At 60.3% G+C, this 22428-nt stretch overlaps 3 protein-coding genes across 7 annotated transcripts in view; 1 reads left to right on the forward strand and 2 right to left on the reverse strand.

Moving 5' to 3' along the window:
* KSR2 (kinase suppressor of ras 2) overlaps window positions 1-6767 on the reverse strand; it is an 87396-nt gene extending 80629 nt beyond the window's left edge. For all 3 annotated transcript variants that reach the window (XM_058036723.1, XM_058036721.1, XM_058036722.1), the window contains exon 1: window positions 6585-6767. In XM_058036723.1, the coding sequence (XP_057892706.1) occupies window positions 6585-6761 (177 nt within the window). In that variant the 5' untranslated portion in view covers window positions 6762-6767. The remainder of the gene's footprint in view (window positions 1-6584) is intronic.
* A 5537-nt stretch (window positions 6768-12304) lies between these two features.
* Window positions 12305-15966, forward strand: RFC5 (replication factor C subunit 5). 3 transcript variants are annotated; one of them, XM_058037293.1, is made up of 11 exons: window positions 12306-12368; window positions 12472-12536; window positions 12646-12782; window positions 13549-13628; window positions 13826-13899; window positions 14024-14183; window positions 14262-14343; window positions 14424-14553; window positions 15343-15420; window positions 15505-15559; window positions 15697-15966. In XM_058037293.1, exons 1-11 carry the CDS (start codon window positions 12337-12339, stop codon window positions 15791-15793), a joined length of 990 nt encoding a protein of 329 aa, XP_057893276.1. In that variant the 5' UTR covers window positions 12306-12336; the 3' UTR covers window positions 15794-15966. The 3 variants fall into 3 exon arrangements, with proteins under 3 accessions (XP_057893275.1, XP_057893276.1, XP_057893277.1); XM_058037292.1 differs by having other exon boundaries at window positions 12305-12368; window positions 15343-15559; XM_058037294.1 differs by lacking the exons at window positions 15343-15420; window positions 15505-15559; window positions 15697-15966 and adding an exon at window positions 15191-15319 and having other exon boundaries at window positions 14424-14582.
* Window positions 15967-16374: 408 nt separating this feature from the next.
* On the reverse strand, window positions 16375-20935 carry WSB2 (WD repeat and SOCS box containing 2). The gene is made up of 9 exons (XM_058037290.1): window positions 20864-20935; window positions 20595-20766; window positions 19630-19865; window positions 19326-19457; window positions 18942-19042; window positions 18595-18767; window positions 17661-17774; window positions 17193-17300; window positions 16375-17005 (listed from the first exon to the last, which is right to left on the reverse strand). Exons 1-9 carry the CDS (start codon window positions 20877-20879, stop codon window positions 16843-16845), a joined length of 1215 nt encoding a protein of 404 aa, XP_057893273.1. The 5' UTR covers window positions 20880-20935; the 3' UTR covers window positions 16375-16842.
* Between the last annotated feature and the right edge of the window lie 1493 nt (window positions 20936-22428).

A 22428-nucleotide genomic window follows, 5' to 3' on the forward strand; every position in this document is an offset into this window, starting at 1 on the left:
AATCCCTAAAAAATCCCCATCCTGCCCCTGGCCTGTTCTCCGTTCTGCCTCTCCGGGTGGGATCCCAAAGGGAATAAAGGTGATTTATTTCTGAGCATCCCCAGTGCCAAAATCAGGGTCCTGGGGTGGGAATGGAGCATGGGGACAGGGCAGCCCCCACCACCAACATGCGGAGGTGAGCTGGGAATGGGGAAAGAGTGGGGAAAATTGGGGAAATTTAATTTCCAGGTGGGGGAAGTCAACACCACAGAGCCCTTGAGTGACAGGAGGGGTCATTTTTAACCCAAAAGAGGATATTGCTGAGACCCACAGGTGCTCTACTCCATGGATTTCCAGGGGAAAAAGAAGCCCAAAACCCCACTGTAAAATCCAGAGGCTCTCGGTGTTCGATGGGGATGGAAAGGGGAGGGAATTCCCTGCCCCATCTCCCGCCCATCCCGGCACGGAGCACGTTTGGGAAACGCCGCGTTCCTGCTGTGGCACAGCCTCCTCCGTGCCTCAGTTTCCCCTCCCGGAGGCGGGCAGGGGGCACGAGGAGAGGGAATCCCGCGGATCCCTCCCTTCCTGCGGGTGGGATCTGATGCTGGATTTTCCTGCCGAGCTGGGGTTGATTTCCCACCTCCCCAGCGCCTCTCCCTGCTGCATCCCTGCCCGGGGGGAGGCAGCAGGGATGCTCTGGGATGAAGGAGTGAAACCGCCAGGATTTCCGCATCTTTGGGGGATCCAGCAGCTCCTGGAACCCCGCGGCAGCTCCTTGGGGGCACAGGAGCGATGTCCCCGCTCCATGTCATTCCACAGGATCTCGGGTGGTCCCGGCCAGTCACTCAGGGCTGGAGCTGGATTTCACAATCAGGATTTCCCAACCCTTCCCATCAGTCCGAGCGGGAATTTCCCTGGGATCATCCCAAACCCAGCACGGCTGCTCCCCTCAGCCTCGGCAGGTTCCCAGCCGGTCTCCAAGGAGCCACAGGGCGGCTGTTCCCGCCTGGAATGGGATCCTTGACATCAGCCAGGCTGGAGACAGCACCAGCCCTGCCTGGAGACCGGGACAGGCACTGGAAAATCCAGGAGGGGGAAGTTCATTCATTCATCTGGTACCCGGTGAGCTATGAGAAATGCCCATCCCATCCCATCCCATCCCATCCCATCCCATCCCATCCCATCCCTTTTTTTCCTCACCCCATCCCATTCCTTCCCATCCCATCCATCCTCCTTCCATCCCACCCCATCCCTTCCCATTCTATTCTCCCCATTCTTTCTGTTCCCGTCCCACCCCATCCCATCCCATCCCATACCTTTCCTTCCCCACCCAATCCCATTCCCATTCCATCCATCCTCCTTCCACTCCTTCCCTTTCCATTCTGTGCCATCTTCTCATTCCTTTCCTGCTATTCTTTCTCTTCCCATCCCATCCCATCCATCCCATCCCATCCCATCCCATCCCACCCCATCCCATCCCATCCCATCCAGATCAGCACATCCTCTCACTTCACTTCTTCTGCACCCCTAAAAATCCTTTTCCATGACAAGAAACACGAGCAGAGCGGCTCCCTCCAAGGGGCTCGTTATTCCAGAGGCACCTGGAGCAGCCTGGGGCTGGGGAATTCCTTGCCACGGTTCAATTTTCTCTCTCAGGGCTCTCCCAAGGTCCTGTTGGGCTTGTGAGATGTTTCTGCCTCTGCTCATGCTTTATTTCGGGAGATGCTAAATGGTGCCTGGGGGTTTTGCTGGGAGTACAGGAGGCAAAATGTCTCCATCCAGCATCCTGGGAGGATCCAGCTCTGGGAGAAGTGCACTGTGCTCGCCCATGGTATGAAACAGCAGAGAATCCACACGTTCAGGCAGTGAAAAATCACAAAATCATGGAATGGTTTGGGTTGGAAGGAGCTTAAAGCTCATCCAGTTCCACCCCATGGGCAGGGAGACCTTCCACTGTCCCAGGCTGCTCCAAGCCCCATCCAGCCTGGCCTTGGGCACTGCCAGGCATCCAGGGACAGCCACAGCTGCTCTGGGCAAATCCCAGTGCTGGGACAGCATCTCCAGAGCCTGTGGAGGTTTGGGAATGGCCACAGCTCTTTCCTCACCACACAGCAGCCAAAAGTATCCTGGGAGAGTTCCCCATTCCTGGCAGGAGCAGAGCAGGACAGGGAGAGGGAAGTGTCGATCCTGGAGCCATCCACCAGTTCCTGGGAGCCCTGACCCTCATTTTGACACTGGGATGGGGTTTAACCCCACAGACAGTGCTGTGGGACAGTTGGGAATATCTCCCAGTTCTGAGCAAATTTTCCTTCTGCTGTTCCCAAACTCCACTGAACACATCATCCCCTATCCATATTTACACCCCAAACTCCACCAAACACATCATCCCCCATCCATATTTACACCCCAAACTCCACCAAACACATCATCCCCCATCCATATTTACACCCCAACCCCAAATTTAAAGCCACAAATCACAGCTGCCACACTTGGACAGGGATAAAATCCCACAGCCCAGGCAGGGCTGAGGGATAAACACTCAGCTCCTTCTGGATGCTGCCCCATGGGAAGCAAACCAGTCTCGATTCCCACTCCAGGTGCTTTATCCCAGCTGCTGCCTTGCTTCCCACTGGAACCTGTCCCAAGGCATAAAGAAGACCCAAAAAGCCTCCCAGCTCCAAGGATTGCCCCTGGAACCATGGAATCCATCCCAAAAAATTCTGTACAGCAGGAGGCAGGAGGATGGGAGCTCAGCCTATCTTAAGGTGGCTTAAAACTAAAAAAAAAAAAGACGGAAAAAACTTCTATTAATCCAGCAAAATCAACGTTTAGCCCATGAAGATTAACCAAAACCCCACGGATTCTCCCGTTTTATTCCAGGCTCATGCTGACACAAGGGCTGGGCACTGTCCCCAGTGCCACATCCCAGGTCACCCCTCCCTGTGCCATGGCACTGCCTGGCCCAGCTCTGCTGCCCCCAGACGGGAAGGGAAGAGGCACAGAGTGAGACTCAGAGTCTGTGCCACGTCCTTGGGACGTGCTGGTGGCAGCAGGGACTCAGGGACACAGAGACTCGGGGACTTGGGGACTCAGGGCCAAGCTGAGCTCCTGCTGACGCTGGTGGCAACCCAGGACAACGCCAGGAGCCAGCCCAGGGCTGGCATTGGGAATGTGGCCCTGGGTTCGCTCCCCTCGTGGGAATCACCCTGGGTCTGAGGTGAAAAACAACCAGAGAGTGTCAGCAGGGATGTCCTTGGCTGGAACATCCCCAGCTCCTGGTTTGGGGGTGTTTTAGGGATGGCAGTGCCAGGGTTCCCTGAGGCTGGTGCTGAGGGATCCATAGGGGCTGCAGAGGCATGAGACAGCAGAGAATCCACACGTTCAGGCAGTAAAAATCACAAAATCATGGAATGGTTTGGGTTGGAAGGAGCTTAAAGCTCATCCAGTTCCACCCCATGGACAGGAACACCTTCCACCTGAGTGATCCAGTGCTTCCCTGAGAGTATTTGTAGGGTAACAACCCCATGACCACCTCCAAACCCTTCACCCAGCCCCGTCTGAGCTGCCCCAGTGGCACTGAGATGCTGGAAGGAGCATCCCACCAGGATGGCATCCCCCAAAAACCTCCAATCCTTTCATCCAGCCCCAGTTGGGTGCCCCAGTGGCACTGGAATGCTGGGAAGGAGCATGCCACCAGGATGGCATCCCCCAAAAACCTCCAAACCCTTCATCCAATCTCAGTTTGGCTGCCCCAGTGGCACTGGAATGCTGGGAAGGAGCATCCCACCAGGATAACATCCCCCAAAAACCTCCAAACCCTCCATCCAGCCCCAGTTTGGTGGCCCCAGTGGCACTGGGATGCTGGGAAGGAGCATCCCATCAGGATGGCATCCCCCAAAAACCTCCAAAACCTTTATCCAGCCACAGTTTGGCTGCCCCAGTGGCACTGGGATGCTGGAAGGAGCGTCCCACTAAGATGGCATCCTCCAAAAACCTCCAAACCCTTCATCCAATCTCAGTTGGGCTGTCCCAGTGACACTGGAATGCTGGGAAGGAGCATCCCACCAGGATGGCATCCCCTAGAAAACCTCCAAACCCTTCATCCAGCCTGTCTGAGCTGCCCCAGTGGCACTGGGATGTTGGAAAGGAGCATCCCACCAGGATGGCATCCCCTAAAAAACCTCCAAACCCTTCATCCAGCCCCAGTTGGGTGCCCCAGTGGCACTGGGATGCTGGGAAGGAGCATCCCACCAGGATGGCATCCCCCCAAAAACCTCCAAACCCCTCATCCAGCCTGTCTGAGCTGCTCAAGTGGCACTAGGAAGGAGCATGCCACCAGGATGGCATCCCCCAAAAACCTCCAAACCCTTCATCCAGCCCCAGTTTGGCTGCCCCAGTGACACTGGAATGCTGGGAAGGAGCATCCCACCAGGATGACATCCCCCAAAAACCTCCAGACCCTTCATCCAGCCCCAGTTTGGCGGCCCCAGTGGCACTGGGATGATGGAAGGAGCATCCCACCAGGATGGCTCCACCACACTCCCCTCCATGTCCATGGCACGCAGACAGGGAATCCTCAGTGCTGACCTCAACGAGGCCAATCCCTCCATGTGGGATGAGCTTCTGGAATCCTGCACCTCCTGGCAGGTTCTCCTGGGCATTTGGAGCCTGGTGCATCCCAAAAAGTCTCAAGCACACCCCAAAAAGTCTCCAGCACACCCCAAAACCACTGTTATCCCTCTCCTGAAGTTCCTCCAGGACCAACAGCTCCCAGCCCCTCACACAGAGATTTGGGATGAACCAGGGCTGGGATCAAGGGACGGGAGCGGGAACGAGCACAATTTGGGATGCAGAGCAGGGAGCTGCACCCCAAACCTGGGGCGTCCCCACGAATGGCACAGCAGCGACGTGGTGACACCCCGATTGTCCCCACATCACTGGGGAGCAGGAGCAGCAGGACAGGGTGCTCCAGCCACATCCAGAGCCACGAGCTGCCCCACAGAGGGGCTGCAGGAGCAGCTGCACGGCCTGAGAGGGATCAGGCTCTGAAACCCCCCCAGCTCAGCGCCAGCCGCCCCCACAGCAGCAGCACAGCCCCGCTGGCATCTCCCAGGGTCACGGCCTCGCTCCTCCTGCTCCGTGCCAGCTGCAGGGATCCCACTCAGCCCCGGCAATCCCTGGTGCTCCCTGCCCCTCCCAGCCCACCCACCTCCTGCTGAACCCCAAATTCACCCCAGCAGGGGCTCAGAACTCTCCAAAAGGAGCCTGGGAGGCAGGGGTGGGGAGGGGAGAAGGCAGCTGGGCTGGGAGGGAGGGATGCAGGTGGGCATGGGGGATGCAGGTGGGCATGGGGAATGCAGGTGAGCCAGGGGATGCAGGTGGGCATGGGGATGCAGGTGAGCCAGGGGGATGCAGGTGGGCATGGGGAATGCAGGTGAGCCAGGGGATGCAGGTGGGCATGGGGAATGCAGGTGGGCCAGGGAATGCAGGTGGGCATGGGGGATGCAGCCACCTGGGCCAGCTGGAGTCTGCTGGAAGGGATTCAGGTGGGCTGAGGGGATGGAGCTCAGGGAAGGGGATTCAGGTGGGCTGAGGGGATGCAGCCCCGTGGAAGGGATGCAGGTGGGCTGAGGGGATGGAGCTCAGGGAAGGGGATGCAGCCAGGCCCAGGGGATGCAGCCCCGTGGAAGGGATGCAGGTGGGCTGAGGGGATGCTGCCTGCTGGAAGGGATGCAGCCAGGCCCGTGGGATGCAGCCTGCCACAAGGAATGCAGGTGGGCCGAAGGGATGCAGTCCAGGGAAAGGGATGCAGGCAGCAGGGGTGCAGGTGGGCCGATGGGATGCAGGGAGGTGGAAGGGACAGAGCAGGAACCTGGAGGAAGGGATGGGGCCGGGCCGGGGGATGCAGGAAGGGGGAGGGGATGCAGGTGGGCCGGGGATGGATGCAGGTGGGCCGGGAGATCCAGATGGGCCGGGGATGGATGCAGGTGGGCCGGGGGATGGATGCAGGTGGGCCGGGGGATGGATGCAGGTGGGCCGGGGATGGATGCAGGTGGGCCGGGGGATGGATGCAGGTGGGCCGGAGGATCCAGGTGGGCCAGGGATGGATGCAGGTGGGCCGGGGGATGGATGCAGGTGGGCCGGGGGATGCCAGGGGATACCGGGGATGGATGCAGGTGGGCCGGGGGATGGATGCAGGTGGGCCGGGGGATCCAGGTGGGCCGGGAGATCCAGGTGGGCCGGGGATGGATGCAGGTGGGCCGGGGATGGATGCAGGTGGGCCGGGGATGGATGCAGGTGGGCCGGGGGATGCCGCCTGCCGGGCGGTGGAAGCCGGGGGAGGGACGCGGCCGGGCCGGGGGATGCCGGGGGATACCGGGAGGATGCCGGGGGATACCGGGGCGCTGCGGCCGTGGCCGGGCGGCCCTGGGGGGTGCCGGCAGCAGGGCTCGGTGGTCCCGGACCCACCTCGGGGCCACCTGCAGAGCGCGCAGCCTCACTCGGGCGCACCGCAGCGCCGCGGGGGAACCCGCCGCGGCCCGGGGGGGGTGGGGGGGAGACCGATGGGGGGGTGTTGATGCTGGGGGGGGTCGGCGGGCCCGTACCTCCAGGGTGCGGATCTCCTTCTGCGTGAGGTCGTTGGAGGCGGCGCACTTGGTGCGGAGCCCCTCCAGGTTGGAGATGCTGATGTCGATCATGTTCTGGACCAGCTCGCACTGCTGCAGCGCCTTCTGCAGACTCAGCTCCTGCTCCTCGCTCCTCGTCATGTTGTCCTCATCCATCGCTCGCCGCCCCCCCCCCCCCCCGCCCGCCCGCCCTCCCCTCCGCCCGCCGCCGCCGCCGCCGCGGCCCCCCCTCCGCTCGGCTCCGCTCGCCGGCCCCCGCCGCCGCTCAGCCCCGCTCGGCCGCGGCCCGCAGCATCGCGGTGCCCACCGAGCCGTCAGCGCGGCGCCGCCGCCGCTACCCCCCCCCCGGGCGCGGCGGGGCGGGGGCGGGGGCGGCGCGCTCCGGCTCCGCGGGGCCGCGCTCGCTGCGCGCCGCTCCGCGCGGGAACCCCCGCACACCCCCGGGCCGGCAGCCCCGGGCCCGGCAGCGCCGCGGCGTCCGCATCGCCCCCGCACCCACACGCGCATCAGCGCGCTCACCCCCGTCAGCACCAGCATCAGCACCCCCGCACCATCTTCGGCACCCCTGCAACCTCATCGACACCCCCATCGTCAGCAACACACCCCCCCAAGCTTATCAACCTTATCAACATCCCCATTGTCATCAACACACCCCCCCCAACCTTATCGACATCCCCCCCAACCTTATCAACATCCCCATCGTCAGCAACACACCCCCCCAAGCTTATCGACATCCCCCCCAACCTTATCAACATCCCCATTGTCATCAACACACCCCCCCCAAGCTTATCACCATCCCTCCAGCTTTATCATCACCCCCAGCCCCATCACCCCCACACCTCCTCATCCTCATCATCACCCCCCCTCCATCAATATCCCCCCAACATTGTCATCACCCCTAACCCCATCACTCCCATCCCATCACCTTCCCATATCCCCCCCTTGCTCAGACCCCCATCCTCATCAACATCCCCCCAACCTTATCAACACCTCCATCCTCATCACCCCCAATCCCATCACCTCCTCCCCATCATCTTCCCACTATCCCTATGCCCCCTCACCCACACCCCCATCCTCTTAACACCCCCCTACTTTATCAATACCCCCATCCTCATCACCCCTAACCCTATCACCCCCATCACCTTTCCATCTTCATCGTCACCCCCCATCTTCATCACCCCCAGCCCCCGCACTTCCCACCATCCCACCATCCCCACCTCATCCTCATCAGCACCCCCATTCTCATCACCACCCATCCCTGTCCCCATCCACCCCATGCCTCAAACCTCCACATCTCTCCATCCTCATCACCACCCTTCCATCCCCATCCCCCATTCAAACACCTCCCCATCCTCACAGGAATTTCCCCATCCCTCTCCCCCATCCCTCTCCCCCATCCCTGTTCCCATCCCCATCCCTCCAGTCCATCCATGCTCATCCCAGTCCCCGTGACCCCAGGAATGGGACAGGAGGGGAGCACCAGGGGGCAAGAGGGCAGGGAGGATGAGGGGGATTGAAATTGGGGTCTGGGATAATGGGAGGGATGGAAATGGGGGTCTGGGATAATTGGGGGGGTCTGGGGTAATGGGGAGTAAATGAGGAAGGGGGACTTGGACATTGGGGGGCTGGGGAAATGAGGGGGGGCTGGAAATGGGGTGGTGGGGGCATTGGGGGGATAACAGGGGCTGGGGAATGTGGGGGACCTGAGGTAATGGGAGGAAATGGGGCATCATGGGGGCTGGGGCAGAGATGGAGAATGGAAATGGGGGGCTCTGGGGAAATGGGAAGGTCTGGGGCACTGGGAGGATCTGGGGCACTGGAGGGGGCATTGGAGGGTCTGGAGCACTGGGAGATCTGGGGAAATGGAGGGGTCTGGGACACTGGAGGATCTGGGGTGTTTGGGGGAGCATTGGAGGGTCTGGGACATTGGAGGGTCTGGGGCACTGGGGGGGTTCAGGGGCACGGGGGGTTCTTGCTCTGGGGCAATGGAGGCCAAGCCTGGCCAACACTCGGGAATTATTCTGGAGAGACGGAGCCGGGATGGTGCTCCCAGAGCCTTCACCTGCTCCAGGCACAGCGTCCTCAGAGCTGTGACCTCCCTGCCGCTGGATGTGTGACTTCATTCCCAGCTGGCATCCCGATGCCAGCCCCTCCCAGCTCCGGGGGGCACAAAGCCAAATTCCCAATGGCTTCATCTGTGCCCACAGTGGCCAACTCCCTCCGAGTTGGGATGTGGCTAAAAAGCTGGGAAATTGCTGATTTTTTTTGCCTTTTTTTTTTAATTAGAAATTTTAAGTTTTTAATTTCCAGGCTCATCCCCAAGCTGGGATGTCCCTTTTCTGTCCTGTCCCCAAGGCTGGCTGTGACATCAAATACTGCCAGGGAAGGGAAGGGAAGGGAAGGGAAGGGAAGGGAAGGGAAGGGAAGGGAAGGGAAGGGAAGGGAAGGGAAGGGAAGGGAAGGGAAGGGAAGGGAAGGGAAGGGAAGGGAAGGGAAGGGAAGGGAAGGGAAGGGAAGGGAAGGGAAGGGAAGGGAAGGGAAGGGAAGGGAAGGGAAGGGAAGGGAAGGGAAGGGAAGGGAAGGGAAGGGAAGGGAAGGGAAGGGAAGGGAAATATGAAATAAATTACAAGCAGGAAGACTCCACTGGGATAAAAGCACCCATCCCAAAAGCCTGCAGCTGCAGGGATGTTGGGTGTCCACCAAACCTCATCCTTCCCACAAATCCCTACAGCAGCCTATGGGATAGCTCCCGTGCTTGGAGCTGGCCATGGTCTGAGAGGTGGATGAACATTCCAGGCAGTGGGAATGGCACAATCAGTCCATATAAAAATATCTGGTAATATTTTAATTGACTTCTGTGGGTTTTGTCCATGATGAGAAAAGAATTTGGAGTGACTCAGAGTCTGCAAACTGGGTTAATGTTCCCTCAGTGCCAAAGGTGCTCTTCCAGGCATGACATCCTGCTGGCAAGGGAGAGGGAACACCCTGGCATGGCCACTCCACCCTGGCAAACCAACACCATTGCACCACACCAGGGGTTTCCCACCTAATTCCCCCAAAACCCCCCCATGAGGGTTCATTGCTCCAGCTTGGGGTGAGCTGCTCCTTTGGGTATCAGCATTGGGATTTCCTGGTTATTAATATGGCAAAGAACTTCTCCAGCTCCACATGGGGTGGGGGCACCCCTGGGATTTCAGCTCTCAGGCAGCACCTGTTTAATCCTCTGTGGAAGAGCATCTCTGTCCCATCACCTCTGTCCTGTCATCCCTGTCCCATAACCTCTGTCCTATCATCCCTGTCACCATCACCTCTGTCCCATCACCTCTGTCATCATCTCTGTCCTATCATCCCTGTCACCATCACCTCTGTCCCATCACCTCTGTCATCATCTCTGTCCTATCATCCCTGTCACCATCATCTCTGTCCCCACCATCCTGTCCCTTCAACCCTGTCACCATCACCTCTGTCCCATCACCTCTGTCATCATCTCTGTCCTATCATCCCTGTCACCATCATCTTTGTCCCTTCAATCCTGTCACCATCATCCTTGTCTCCATCATCCCTGTCACCTTCATCCCTGCCACCATCATCTCTGTCCTCACCATCCTGTCCATCATCCCTGTCATCATCACCTCTGTCATCATCATCCCTGTCCCTTCAACCCTGTTCCCATCACCTCCATCCCATTATCTGTGTCCCCATCACCCCTGTCACCATCATCTCTGTCCCCACCATCCTGTCCCATCATCCCTGTCATCATCCCTGTCCCTTCAACCCTGTCACCATAACCTCTGTCCCATCACCTCCGTCCTACCATCCCTGTCCCCATCATCCCTGCCACCATTACCTCTGTCATCATCCCTGTCACCATCATTTCTGTCACCATCATCTCTGTCCCTTCAACCCTGTCACTATCATCTCTGTCCCATCATCCTTGTCACCACCTCTGTCACCATCACAACTGCCCCATCATCTGTCTCCTCATCTCCATCACCCTCATTCCTGTCACCGTCCCCCTGTCCCATCATCCCTGTCCCCATCACCTCTGTCCCACCTTCCCTATCCCATCATCTCCATCCCATCACCTCTGTCCCATCATCCCTGTCCCCATCATCTCTGTCCCATCAACACTGTCACCACCTTGCCTGTCCCACCTTCCCTGTCCCATCAGCTCTGTCACCGCTACCTCTGTCCCACCACCTCAGTCCCCTCATCTCCAGCCAGGAGGGAAATCAGGGCCATCCCAGGGGCACACACCCACCAGTTTAACCCCATTAAACAACACCCCAAAGATTTTCCCTGCTCTGGAGCCAGGATTTATTAATGATGGGGAAACACCTGGAAAAAACCATGTAGGAGGACAAGAGCCACCCCAAGCAAAGGCAGATCCACGGGGAGAGCAGCAGCTCTGGATCCAGGAGGTGCAGGAAAATCCCAGCTCCCGGCTGTTCCCAGGTGCTCGGGAAGGACCTGGAGGCTCCGAAGGGAAGGGCCATCTGTCACGGCTGTCACGTGCCCAGAGGGACAGCTGAGGCTGCTGCCCTCAGCCTCCAGCTCCTGCTTTCCTTTATGGGGCTGCAGGGGAAAAAAATGGGGAAAAGCCAAGGAAAGCAGCTGCCCTCCAGCAGATTTTTGGGGTTTTATAGGATCCAGCCTGGAGCTCCTGATGTTTTCACTTCCCTTGTCAGTAATAGCACTTCTATAGGGATTTTTTGCCTGCCCTGTATCTCTGCTTCCCAATGGATTGCTTCCCATGCACACTCCACCTGTGCTTTTCAGGCCAGTGCCTCTTACTCCTGCCTGCTTTCCTTTCTGGGATCAGAACAGCAGTGGAGCATTGCTCCAGCAGCCTGGGCTGATTCTGCCTTCTAAACTCCTTCTCTAAAGGAGGCTCCAGGGCTTTTCCAGAGGCGCTGGGAAGCAGCAGGGACCGGGATAAAGGCACTTTGTGCTGGCAGCCACCTCTGGAGTTTGCTGCTCCTGTCGCACTGGGAGGATCCCAGATCTCCTCTCCTCAGGTGTCTCTGCACCCAAAGGTGCCCCTCTCATCCCATCGGTGTTCTGAGGGCAGGTGCGCTGTGTTTTCCCAAAACTTTGATCCAGCAATTCCTGCTGCCATGATGTGCCCAGGATTGCTGGTGAACATCGGCACCATGGTCTCCCCACAATCACAGAATCATGGAATGGCTTGGGTTGGAAGGGTCCTTAAAGGTCACTCGTTCCAGGGACAGCAGGATGGGGGGATTCTCCCTCTCCACTCAGGTGAGATCCCAGTGGGAACACTGGGGCACAGCACAGGAGGGACCTGGAGCTGCTGGAGAGAGCCCAGAGGAGGCCATGGAGATGCTCTGAGGGCTGGAGCCAGGCTGGGAGAGCTGGGGGTCCTCACCTGGAGAGGAGAAGGCTCCAGGGAGAGCTCAGAGCCCCTTGCAGGGCCTGAAGGGGCTCCAGGAGAGCTGGAGAGGGGCTGGGGACAAGGGATGGAGGGACAGGACACAGGGAATGGCTCCCAGTGCCAGAGGGCAGGGATGGATGGGATACTGAGCAGGAATTGCTCCCTGTGAGGGTGGTTAAGGGCTGGGACGGCATTCCCAGCGCAGTTATCCCCGGGATCCCGGGATTCGGGCAGGGCCGGGATTTCCCCGCTCCGCCGGGTCCCGCCCGCCCCCTCAGGCCGGCCCCGCCCCGCAGCTCTCGCGCGCCAGGCGGAGCTCTCGCGAGACTTCCCAAGATGGCGCCGGCGGGCAGCGCGAACCTGCCGTGGTACGGCCGGGAGCGGGGGCGCACCGGGACACCGAGATACCGGGGTAACGCGGCGGGAGCTGCCCCGGCGCTCACTGCCCTCTCCTTTCCTTCCCCGCTGCAGGGTGGAGAAGTACCGTCCGCAGGCGCTGTCCGAGCTGGTATCTCACCGGGACATCCTCAGCACCGGTAGTTAATCCCTCCCCGCGCGGTGACCCCCCCGCCTGTCCCGGCTGTCTCCCAGCTCCGTTATCCCGCTGTTATCCCGCTGTTATCCCATTATCCCGTTATCCCGCAGTGCAGCGCTTCATCAGCGAGGACCGGCTCCCCCATCTGCTCCTCTATGGGCCGCCCGGTACCGGGAAGACATCCACCATCCTGGCCTGCGCCCGGCAGCTCTACCGGGAGCGGGAGTTCGGCTCCATGGTGCTGGAGGTGAGCGGGAACACGGTGGGGTGGGATTGGGATGGGATCCATGGGATTGGGATGGGATCCATGGGATGGGATGGGATGGGATCCGTGGGATGGGATCCATGGGATTGGGATGGGATGGGATCCATGGGATTGGGATGGGATGGGATGGGATGGGATGGGATGGGATGGGATGGGATGGGATGGGATGGGATGGGATCCATGGGATTGGGATGGGATGGGATCTATGGGATGGGATGGGATCTATGGGATGGGATGGGATGGGATGGGATGGGATGGGATGGGATGGGATGGGATGGGATGGGATGGGATGGGATGGGATGGGATCCATGGGATTGGGATGGGATGGGATCTATGGGATGGGATGGGATCTATGGGATGGGATGGGATGGGATGGGATGGGATGGGATGGGATGGGATGGGATCCATGGGATGGGATCTATGGGATTGGGATGGGATGGGATGGGATGGGATCCATGGGATGGGATCTATGGGATGGGAAAGGATGGGATGGGATCTATGGGATGGGATGGGATGGGAAGAGAAAGCATGAGAGAAAGGATGAGGAGAATAGAATGGGAAGGGATGGAGTGGGATGGAAGGAGAATGGATGGGAAGTAATGGGATAGGGTTAGGAAGAAAAGGGATGGGATGTGATAGGATAGAATGGGAAGGGAAGGGATGGGATCCATGGGATTGATGGGATGGGATGGAATTAGATGAGATGGAATGGGATGCAGGGATGTGGATCCACACCGTTCCCTTCCAGCTCAACGCCTCCGATGACCGGGGCATTGACATCGTCCGAGGGCCCATCCTGAGCTTTGCCAGCACCAGGACCATCTTTAAGTACGTGGTGGGTCTGGGCTTCCCAAAACTCCCCGTCTCTTTGGCACCCTCCTGCCCTGGCACTTGGATTGGGAAGGGGATTTGGGAGGGCAGGAACATGCCCAGCAAGCAGGGAGGGTGAGGATGCAAGAAGGGCTTCTCAGGAGCCAGCCTGGGAACAAACATCCCATCCCAGCACCAAAACCGCCTTTTCTTAGGAAAGGCTTCAAGCTGGTGATCCTGGATGAAGCCGATGCCATGACCCAGGACGCTCAGAATGCCCTGAGGAGAGGTGAGGGAATCCAACCCCATGGGAATCCCACACTGTGGGCAGCCATGGCCTCATCCAGCCCTCACAGGGTGGGAATCAGGACGAGGCAGCCCCAGGACCCTCCTCCCCTCCCTCCTTTTGGCAGTGATCGAGAAGTTCACAGAGAACACGCGGTTCTGCCTCATCTGTAACTACCTCTCCAAGATCATCCCTGCCCTGCAGTCCCGCTGCACCCGCTTCCGCTTCGGGCCCCTGACCCCGGAGCTGATGGTGCCGCGGCTGCAGCACGTCATCCAGGAGGAGGGGTGAGTGGGGATCCCCCCTGTGCCCCACGCCCTGCCAGGGAGGAGCAGCAGGCTGGACTCCCTGGTGCTGTGTTCCAGGGTGGACGTGACCGAGGACGGCATGAAGGCTCTGGTGACCCTCTCGAGTGGGGACATGCGCAGGGCCCTCAATATCTTGCAGGTGGGAAGGTGGCCATCAGCCCCTGGGCCAGCTGAGCTGGAGGGGCTTCTTCATCCTCCCTGTTCCCTCCTCTTCCTCAGAGCACCTCCATGGCCTTTGGGAAGGTGACAGAGGAGAACGTTTACACCTGCACGGGACATCCCCTCAAGTCTGACATCGCCAACATCCTCGACTGGATGCTGAACCAGGATTTTTCCACGGCCTACCGCAGTATCCTCTACCCTGGGGGTTGTTGTGGTGTGCTGTAATGTCCCATTTTGGCCTTCCAGGTCACTTCCCCAGGTGTGCCTGTACCTCTCTCCCTTCCCCCTTGCCCCCATGCTGAGTGAGTCCTGTCAATCAGGCTCAACATTCCAGCAAGGCGTCGTGTGCTTGGTCAAGTTCAAAGGATGCCCCTATGCCCAGGGGTCATTGGCCTGTCTGGGTGTCATCTTCCCCTGAGACCCTGCCCCTCTCACCTGGTTGGTGGCTCACCTGTACCTCCCCTCCCCTGTGCCTGAGCTTAAAAAGGTGATCAGAGCATGCGGCCGGGATTCTGTTGGAGCAGTTCCTCATGTTCAGACCTCTGTAACCATGGAATAAACCTCTGGACATCAAACCCTCCAGCAGAATCCTCTCCTTTTTCTCTTCACCATTGCCTGAAGCCATTCCTCCTGAGGTAAACGGGGTTCCTAACAAGCCTGGACTTGTTCAGTGCCCAGCTGCAACCATCAGCAAGCCAAGGTATCTCTGGGGTGATACACCGCAGTTGCTGCCTTTGGCCCAGCAGCGAGGGTCAGACTGGCCCAGGCACAATCCAACTGGGAATATTGGGAGCCTTTTTTTTCCAATAGGGGGTCATTCCCAGCTGGGATAAATCCTGCTCCTTCCCAGGGATCTCTGTGGCCTCTGGGGTGGGTGCTGCTCACTGGGGAGGCTCTTGGGCTTGCTGGTAAGATGAGGAGTGGGATGTGGCAGGGAAACACCTGGAAGCAAGGCCTTGACTCGCTCTCATCCCAGAAATCATGGAGCTGAAGACGCTGAAGGGCCTGGCCCTGCAGGACATCCTCACTGAGATCCATCTCTTCGTGCACAGAGGTGGGGAAAGGCTCTGCCTCCAGATGATCCTGGAGAGGCCAAACTTCCCCCTGGCCTTCACTGAGTGTTTCCTTCTCTCCACAGTTGACTTCCCCCCCTCCATCCGCATCCAGCTGCTGATCAAGCTGGCAGACATCGAGTAAGTGTCACTGCCCCACTGTGGGGACCCTGGGGTGGCTCCTGGTGGTCACTGGGCACTGCTGGCACACAGCCCATGGCTGTGGGGGGCACACATAATGCTGGAAACCCCCAAAGCTGCCCTTGGTCCCTCTCCAGGTACCGCCTGGCCGCTGGCACCAGCGAGAAGATCCAGCTGAGCTCCCTCATCGCCGCCTTCCAGGTCACCAGGGACCTGGTGGTGGCTGAAGCCTGATCCTGCCGGGTGGATCTGCTGCTGGATTTGGGAAGGACCATCAGCCCCATGCCTGGAGCCACTTCCTGCAGCTTCCCAGATCCTTTTTGGAAGCCTTGAGCGCACAGTCAGGGTAAAAAGGTTGTTTTTCAGCATTATTCCCAATGGGAAAATACAGGTGCCTCCAAAGCCCAGCAGGTCGCACTGGTCTTTGATTTTCCCTCCTGAAAGGAGCTGGGGGGTTAGGGGTGCACCAGCTTTCAGTGTTCAGCTGTTCCCAAGGGAAAAACAACATCCTGGTGATGTCTGGAGGAGAATTCCCTCCACAAAGTCTGCCAGCACACAAGGGAACGTGCTGTTGCTCCAGCCACCAGCTAAGCTGGAGGATGGGGACAAACAAAACACTTCTGCATGCTCAGCATGTCTGGGAATTTGGCTGATTGAGTGCCACGCTCCAGCTCGGAGAGAAAACAACAGAGGAATGGGGGCAGGGGGTGGGGTGAAGCCACCTCTTCCCACAGATGGACACCCCTGCCACCCCTCCCTGGCAGCCAGGGCGGTGCCAGGCACTCCCAGGTCACCTGAGCGAGCCAGGAGGGAAATCATGAGGAATCAATTTTTATTTATTGAGACCTGCTCGGGCTTGTCCCACTCCTGCCCACGCCAGGAGAGCAGCAGAGCCCACGCTCCAGCGGGATGGAGGGACATTCCCAGGTGGGTGTTTGGGGGGGTTCAGCCCCACATTTGTGCAGGTGACAACAGCTCTGCTCCCACAGCAGCTGTTCCACCATCATCCCACACCATTGCACTCAGAAGCAGAAGCACCTGACCCAACCCAGCAGGCAGCAGGGGACAGGGGGACCTGTGGCCCACCCGTGTCCCCTGCAGGGCCACCACAGCTCTGTGTGGGATTTTGCTGGGTTTTTGTATTATGACACCAAAAAAAGCCCTCCACAGCCCCAAAACCACGGAGCAGCGACGCTCCTGGCTCACAGCTCGGCGTTCCTGCGGCGCCACCAGCCCAGGCCGAGCCCTGGAGCTCACCTCCATGCTCTGCTCTCCCTGCTGCCTTAAAAAGTCCTGTAAGTGAGGAATTCCTTCAGCTTCCTGGGAATGGGCAGCGCCAGCACCTGGTAGGTTGTGAGGAAGGTGCGCAGGGCTTTGCGGCACAAGTGCTTGAGCGACGAGAGGACCCTCGGGGCTGTCCAGAACTGCACGTGGCCATCCCTGGTCCTGCAGTGGGATCCAAACAAACAACCCTGAGCTCAGGGCAGAGGGACACGAGGAATTCCAGCTGTCCCCAAATGAGCATGTGTTCCCTAGCCCAGGAAAACTATGCCCAGGGAAGGCCAGAATTTGCTGAGCTGCAGGAGGAAGAAGGAACCCTGTGCTTCTCCACCCTCTTCTCCTGTTTACTCACCCCGTGGCAATGAATCCTCCATGTGGGAAGTACATGCAGCACAGACCGTTGGTCATGGGGGCAAAGGCCACTGGAGACCTCAGCTCCAAGGCCCAGATCCTCAGGAGCCTGTGGAGAAAGGGAGAGGACACAGTGCAGTGCCTGCTGCCAAAATAAAGCCTCTGGGATCACCCAAAGACAGAAAAAAGGATTTGCTTCCCATGGGAGTGTTCCACGGAGGACTGGCCCCTGCTGAGTGAGTGACATGCTGAGGGTGGCACAGCACCCAGGAGGACACAGGACTCAGCTCAGGGTGACAGGACCCTGACCTTGCTACCCCCCCTTGTCACAGCCCAGCCATGGTGTTCCCACAGGCCTGACCCTTCTCCTGATTCCAGGAATTGGTGGGGATCTGGAGCATTTATTCCCCACCTCCTGAGCTCCTGCTTCATTCTGGTCTCCTCTGGGTCCCCACAGGGGTTCACTCACCTGTCATCTGCCACCGTGGCCAGGTACAGCCCCTCGGGGGAGAAGCAGACGGAGCGCAGGGAGCTGGTGTGGATTTCACTGCTGGAGTCCAGCGTGGAGTGCAACGGGACGTGGCTGTGGGTGGGGACAACATCCCAGTGTCACCTCTGAGCTGCCACCAGCCCCTTCCCCAGCTGGGGCTGGCAGAGCCACCAAACCTGGCAAGCCAGACCCCCACCTCCTGCCTCTGGAAGCAGAGGAGTGGTGATGGCTGTGCTCAGAGGGAAGGGAAAGGCACATCCAGCCCTAAAAACCTCCCTGGCACTGTCCCACAGTGTCCCCATGGTCCATATCACAGTGTAGACAAGGTGGCTGTGCCCATCCAGTGGGCAAAGTCACATCCAGCCCCAAAACCTCCCTGGCAGTGTCCCCATGGTCCATATCACAGTGTAGACATGGTGGCTGTGCCCATCCAGCAGGGAAAGCCACATCCAGCCCTAAAAGCCTCCCTGGCATTGCTCTGTCCTGTCCCACAGTGTCCCCATGGTCCATATCACAGTGTAGACAAGGTGGCTGTGCCCATCCAGTGGGCAAAGCCACATCCAGCCCTAAAAATCTCCCTGGCATTGCTCTGCCTGTCCCATAGTGTAGACAAGGTGGCTGTGCCCATCCAGCAGGGAAAGTCACATCCAGCCCTAAAAACCTCCCTGGCATTGCTCTGTCCTGTCCCACAGTGTCCCCATGGTCCATATCACAGTGTAGACAAGGTGGCTGTGCCCATCCAGTGGGCAAAGTCACATCCAGCCCTAAAAACCTCCCTGGCATTGCTCTGCCTGTCCCACAGTGTCCCACACCACAGTGTAGACGTGGTGGCTGTGCCCATCCAGCAGGGAAAGCCACATCCAGCCCTAAAAGCCCCCCTGGCATTGCTGTGTCCTCTCCCAGGTGGTTGTACCGCAGTGTCCTGAGCTGCTCCCCGGTGTAGGGGTCCCACATGATGACACAGGCGTCGTAGGAGGCGGTGACAAGGAGCGCAGAGTCCGGGGAGAAGTCACAGGACACCACGCTGCTCTGGTGGCCCTCCAGCCTCCGGATGAGGGTGTAGGATCTCATGCTCCACAGCAGGGCCTGTGGGATTTGGGCAGGGGATCAGGCTGGGAGCATCCCAAGGGTTAAAGCACGTGGGCTCTGCTCACAGCTTCCAGCTCCTGAGGAGCCAGGGTAGCACGGCCTGGCCCTTCTCCAGGGGGGTTTCTGGGGACACAGCAGGTACAGGAATAGTTCCCATCCTGCAGGACTCACCGATTTCTCACCAGCAGCAGAGCAGAGCATGCTGCAGTCTGGGGAGATGGAGCAGCAGTACACCCACTGCACGTGGCCCGACAGCACCTGCACCTGCCGCCCTGGGGACAGCAGAAATGTGTCACCAGAGGGGAACGGGACTCCTTGGCTCTGCTCTCCCTCCCTTTCCCCAGAGGGAATTCACATTGGGCTGGGGATTCCCTGGGTAAATCCCAAGGCAATGCCCTCCTGCATCTCCCAGGTTACACTCTGCTCCCTGTCACATGGCTGTCCCCTTCTGCCTCAAATATTGTCCCCAAAGGTCCCCTCTCACCACCTTCCCTCCCAAGATTGGTTTCTCCCCCTTCCCTGACCCAGCACAGGGATATCCCTGCACATTCCTACCATCCCTGCTCAGGTCCCACACGCGCAAGGTCTTGTCCCGTGAGGCTGACACGAGGATGGGGCTTCCATTGGGAGCAAAGCTCAGGTCCCTGACAACATCCTGGTGTCCCAAGAGGCTGAAGAGGAGGTGCCCTGCAGAGAGGAGCCAGGCTCAGTGCCATCCATCCACGGGGAATGGGGCAGAGCATTCTTGCAGCCCTGCTTGGGACAGGGCAGGTATTGGGGAAGGGAGGAGATGGGATCTCCTTCCACAGGGGAACAAGGGGACAGCCAGCCTGAAGCCACGACAGCGAGGGCTGCTCACCTGTCTGCACCTCCCACACCTTGATCTGCCCATCGTTGAGCCCGGTGGCCAGGACCAGGCAGGGAAGCCCCACGGCACAGGCAGGATCTGTGTCCCCATCCTCAGCTGCTGGCCAGGCACTGAAGGCCAGGCCCCACACGATCTGCCCACACTCCAGAGTCTTCTCCTTGGCTGCCCCACGGCTCCAGGTCTCCGCTTTGCCGCCCCGGCTCTTGCGCTCCGAGGTTTTGCAGCCGCTGGAGGGAGGCAGGGATGGGGGGAGTGTTCACCCCGAGACCCCCCAGCTCCATGCACCCATCCTCACCCCACACTGGGCAACCCCTGGGATCAATCCAAGCTGGGGAATGAATGGATGGAGAGCAGCACCGGGAGGACACCGCTGAAACTCCCTGGGCTGATACCGCAATGTGGGCAGCAGGAAAGGAGGGGAATTCTGCCCCTCTGCCCCACTCAGATGAGACACCGCCTGCAGCTGTGGCTGCCCCAGCCCTGGGGTTCCCAGCATGAGAAGGATGTGGAGTTGATGGAGTCAGACCAGAGGAGGAGATGCTCCAGGGACTGAAGCCAGGCTGGGAGAGCTGGGGGTGCTCACCTGGAGAGGAGAAGGCTCCAGGGAGAGCTCAGAGCCCCTGGCAGGGCCTGAAGGGGCTCCAGGAGAGCTGGAGAGGGACTGGGGACAAGGGATGGAGGGACAGGACACAGGGAATGTCTCCCACTGCCAGAAGGCAGGGATGGGTGGGATATTGGGAATTGGGAATTGTTCCCTGGCAGGGTGGGCAGGCCCTGGCACAGGGTGCCCAGAGCAGCTGTGGCTGCCCCTGGATCCCTGGCAGTGCCCAAGACGAGGCTGGACAGGGCTTGGAGCACCCTGGGACAGTGGAGGATGTCCCTGCATGGGCAGGGGTGGCACTGGACGAGCTTTAGGGTCCCTTTTAACCCAACCCATTCCATGACTCCGCACTCACAGCTCGGCCTCTCCCAGGGGCCACGGGATCAGTTTGACCACGCAGTGTCCCTGGGACCAGGCGAACCAGGCCCCGTCGGGGGAGAAGGCGACGCTCCAGGTCTCGCAGCTGGATTTCCAGTCGTAGCGCTGGGGCCGGCCCGGCTTCAGCTCCGCCAGCAGCACCGGCTCCTCTGCGGCGGGACAGCCCCGTTACCCCCAGAGCCCCCCAAAGCCCGGTCACCCTCACAGCCCCAGCCCTCCCCGTGTCCCCGCCCGGCTCCCGCTCACCTCCGCTCGGCTTCATGGCGGCCCCGCCGCCCGCTCGGCCCCGCCGGGCCCGCCCGGCTCAGGGCGGCGGCGGCGGCGGAAGCGGCGGCGCGGGGAGGGGACCTGGAGCCGCCTCCTCCGGCCCCGCCGCCACCGGCACCGCCCCGCGACCGGCATGGGGCCGGAGAGGGCCTGGAACGGCTTCCGTGAGGGCGAAACGGCGGGAACCGGGCCGGCCCCGAACGCCCGCCAGGCCCTGGGCAGCGACACCCTCAGAGACACACGCCGGGACACCTTCTGACAGGGACACCCTCAGTGACACACACCGGGACACCTTCTGACGGGGACACCCTCAGTGACACACACCGGGACACCTTCTGACGGGGACACCCTCAGTGACACGCAGCGAGACACCTCCCGGCAGGGACACCCTCAGGGACACACACCGGGACACCCTCAGGGACACACACCGGGACACCTCCCGGCAGGGACACCCTCAGGGACACACACCGGGACACCCTCAGAGACACACACCGGGACACCTCCCGGCAGGGACACCCTCAGGGACCCAGCACGGGGACAGCTCCCGGTCGCGACACCATCAGAGACCCGGCACCGAGACACCTCCCGGCACCGGGACATCCTCAGGGACTCAGCATCGGGACATCCCCTGGCAGTGACACCCTCAGAGACACACACCGGGACACCTCCGGGCACCAGGACTCCCTCAGGGACCCGGCACCGGGACATCTCCCGCCAGTGACACACACCGGGACACCTCCCGGCAGTGACACCCTCAGGGACCCAACACCCGGCAGTGACACCCTCAGGGACCCAACACCTTCACGGGGACACCCCTTGGCAGTGACATTCCCCCAAACCCACACCAGGACACCCCCTGGCAGTGACAGCCCCCAGGACACACAGGGTGACAGCCCCCGCCAGTGATCCCCCTTTCGGGGACCCAACACCCACAGAGTGAAACCCCTCACCAGTGACAGCCCCCACCAGTGACACCTCCTCCCTTAGCACCCACACGGGGACACCCCCTCCGCCAGTGACACCCCCAGGATGCAGCACCCACACGAGGACACCCCCTGCCAGCGACACCCCCAGAACCCCGCACCCGCTGGGTGACACCCCCCAATTCTGCCTCCCCCCAAAATCAGCACCCCTATATTCATCCCCCCCAGCAGCCCCCCAGGATCTCACTAAGCCCCCCTTTAGCAGCACCCCGATCACTCCGTGCCCCACATTGTCCCCCCAAGGAGCAGCACCCCATCATCAGCCCCCCAAGAGCCAGCGCCCCTCCTCTGAGCCCCTCCAGCACTCCCGGGTGACACCCACCCTGACAATGCCAGCAGGACACAGCTGGCCAGCACCCCAAATTCCACAGCCCCTCCAGGGGTGTCCCCCCTCGCCCCCCATCCTCTCTGGCTCAGGGTCCCTGGTGCAGGGAGCGGTGGCATTGGGGTGCCGCACCCACAGACACCCCAAGACCCGCTGGAGTCCCCCCGGTTTGGCACCGGGTGTCCCCTCTGAGGGCTGGGGTCTCCCGGAGGTCCCTTGGGGGGTCCCATGCACTT

This window comes from Melospiza georgiana, chromosome 18, assembly GCF_028018845.1.
Source record: "Melospiza georgiana isolate bMelGeo1 chromosome 18, bMelGeo1.pri, whole genome shotgun sequence".
Lineage (NCBI taxonomy): Eukaryota > Metazoa > Chordata > Aves > Passeriformes > Passerellidae > Melospiza > Melospiza georgiana.

Coding starts and splice junctions, on each gene's coding strand:
- RFC5 (XM_058037292.1), top strand. CDS start 12,337: ATGGCGCCGGCGGGCAGCGCGAACCTGCCGTG. Junction 14,554..15,342: donor TTTTTCCACGGCCTACCGCA/GTATCCTCTACC, acceptor CTCTCATCCCAG/AAATCATGGAGCTGAAGACG. Junction 15,560..15,696: donor ATCAAGCTGGCAGACATCGA/GTAAGTGTCACT, acceptor GTCCCTCTCCAG/GTACCGCCTGGCCGCTGGCA.
- WSB2 (XM_058037290.1), bottom strand. Junction 19,866..20,594: donor CCCCTGGGAGAGGCCGAGCT/GTGAGTGCGGAG, acceptor GCCTCCCTCCAG/CGGCTGCAAAACCTCGGAGC. Junction 19,458..19,629: donor GGTGTGGGAGGTGCAGACAG/GTGAGCAGCCCT, acceptor TCCTCTCTGCAG/GGCACCTCCTCTTCAGCCTC.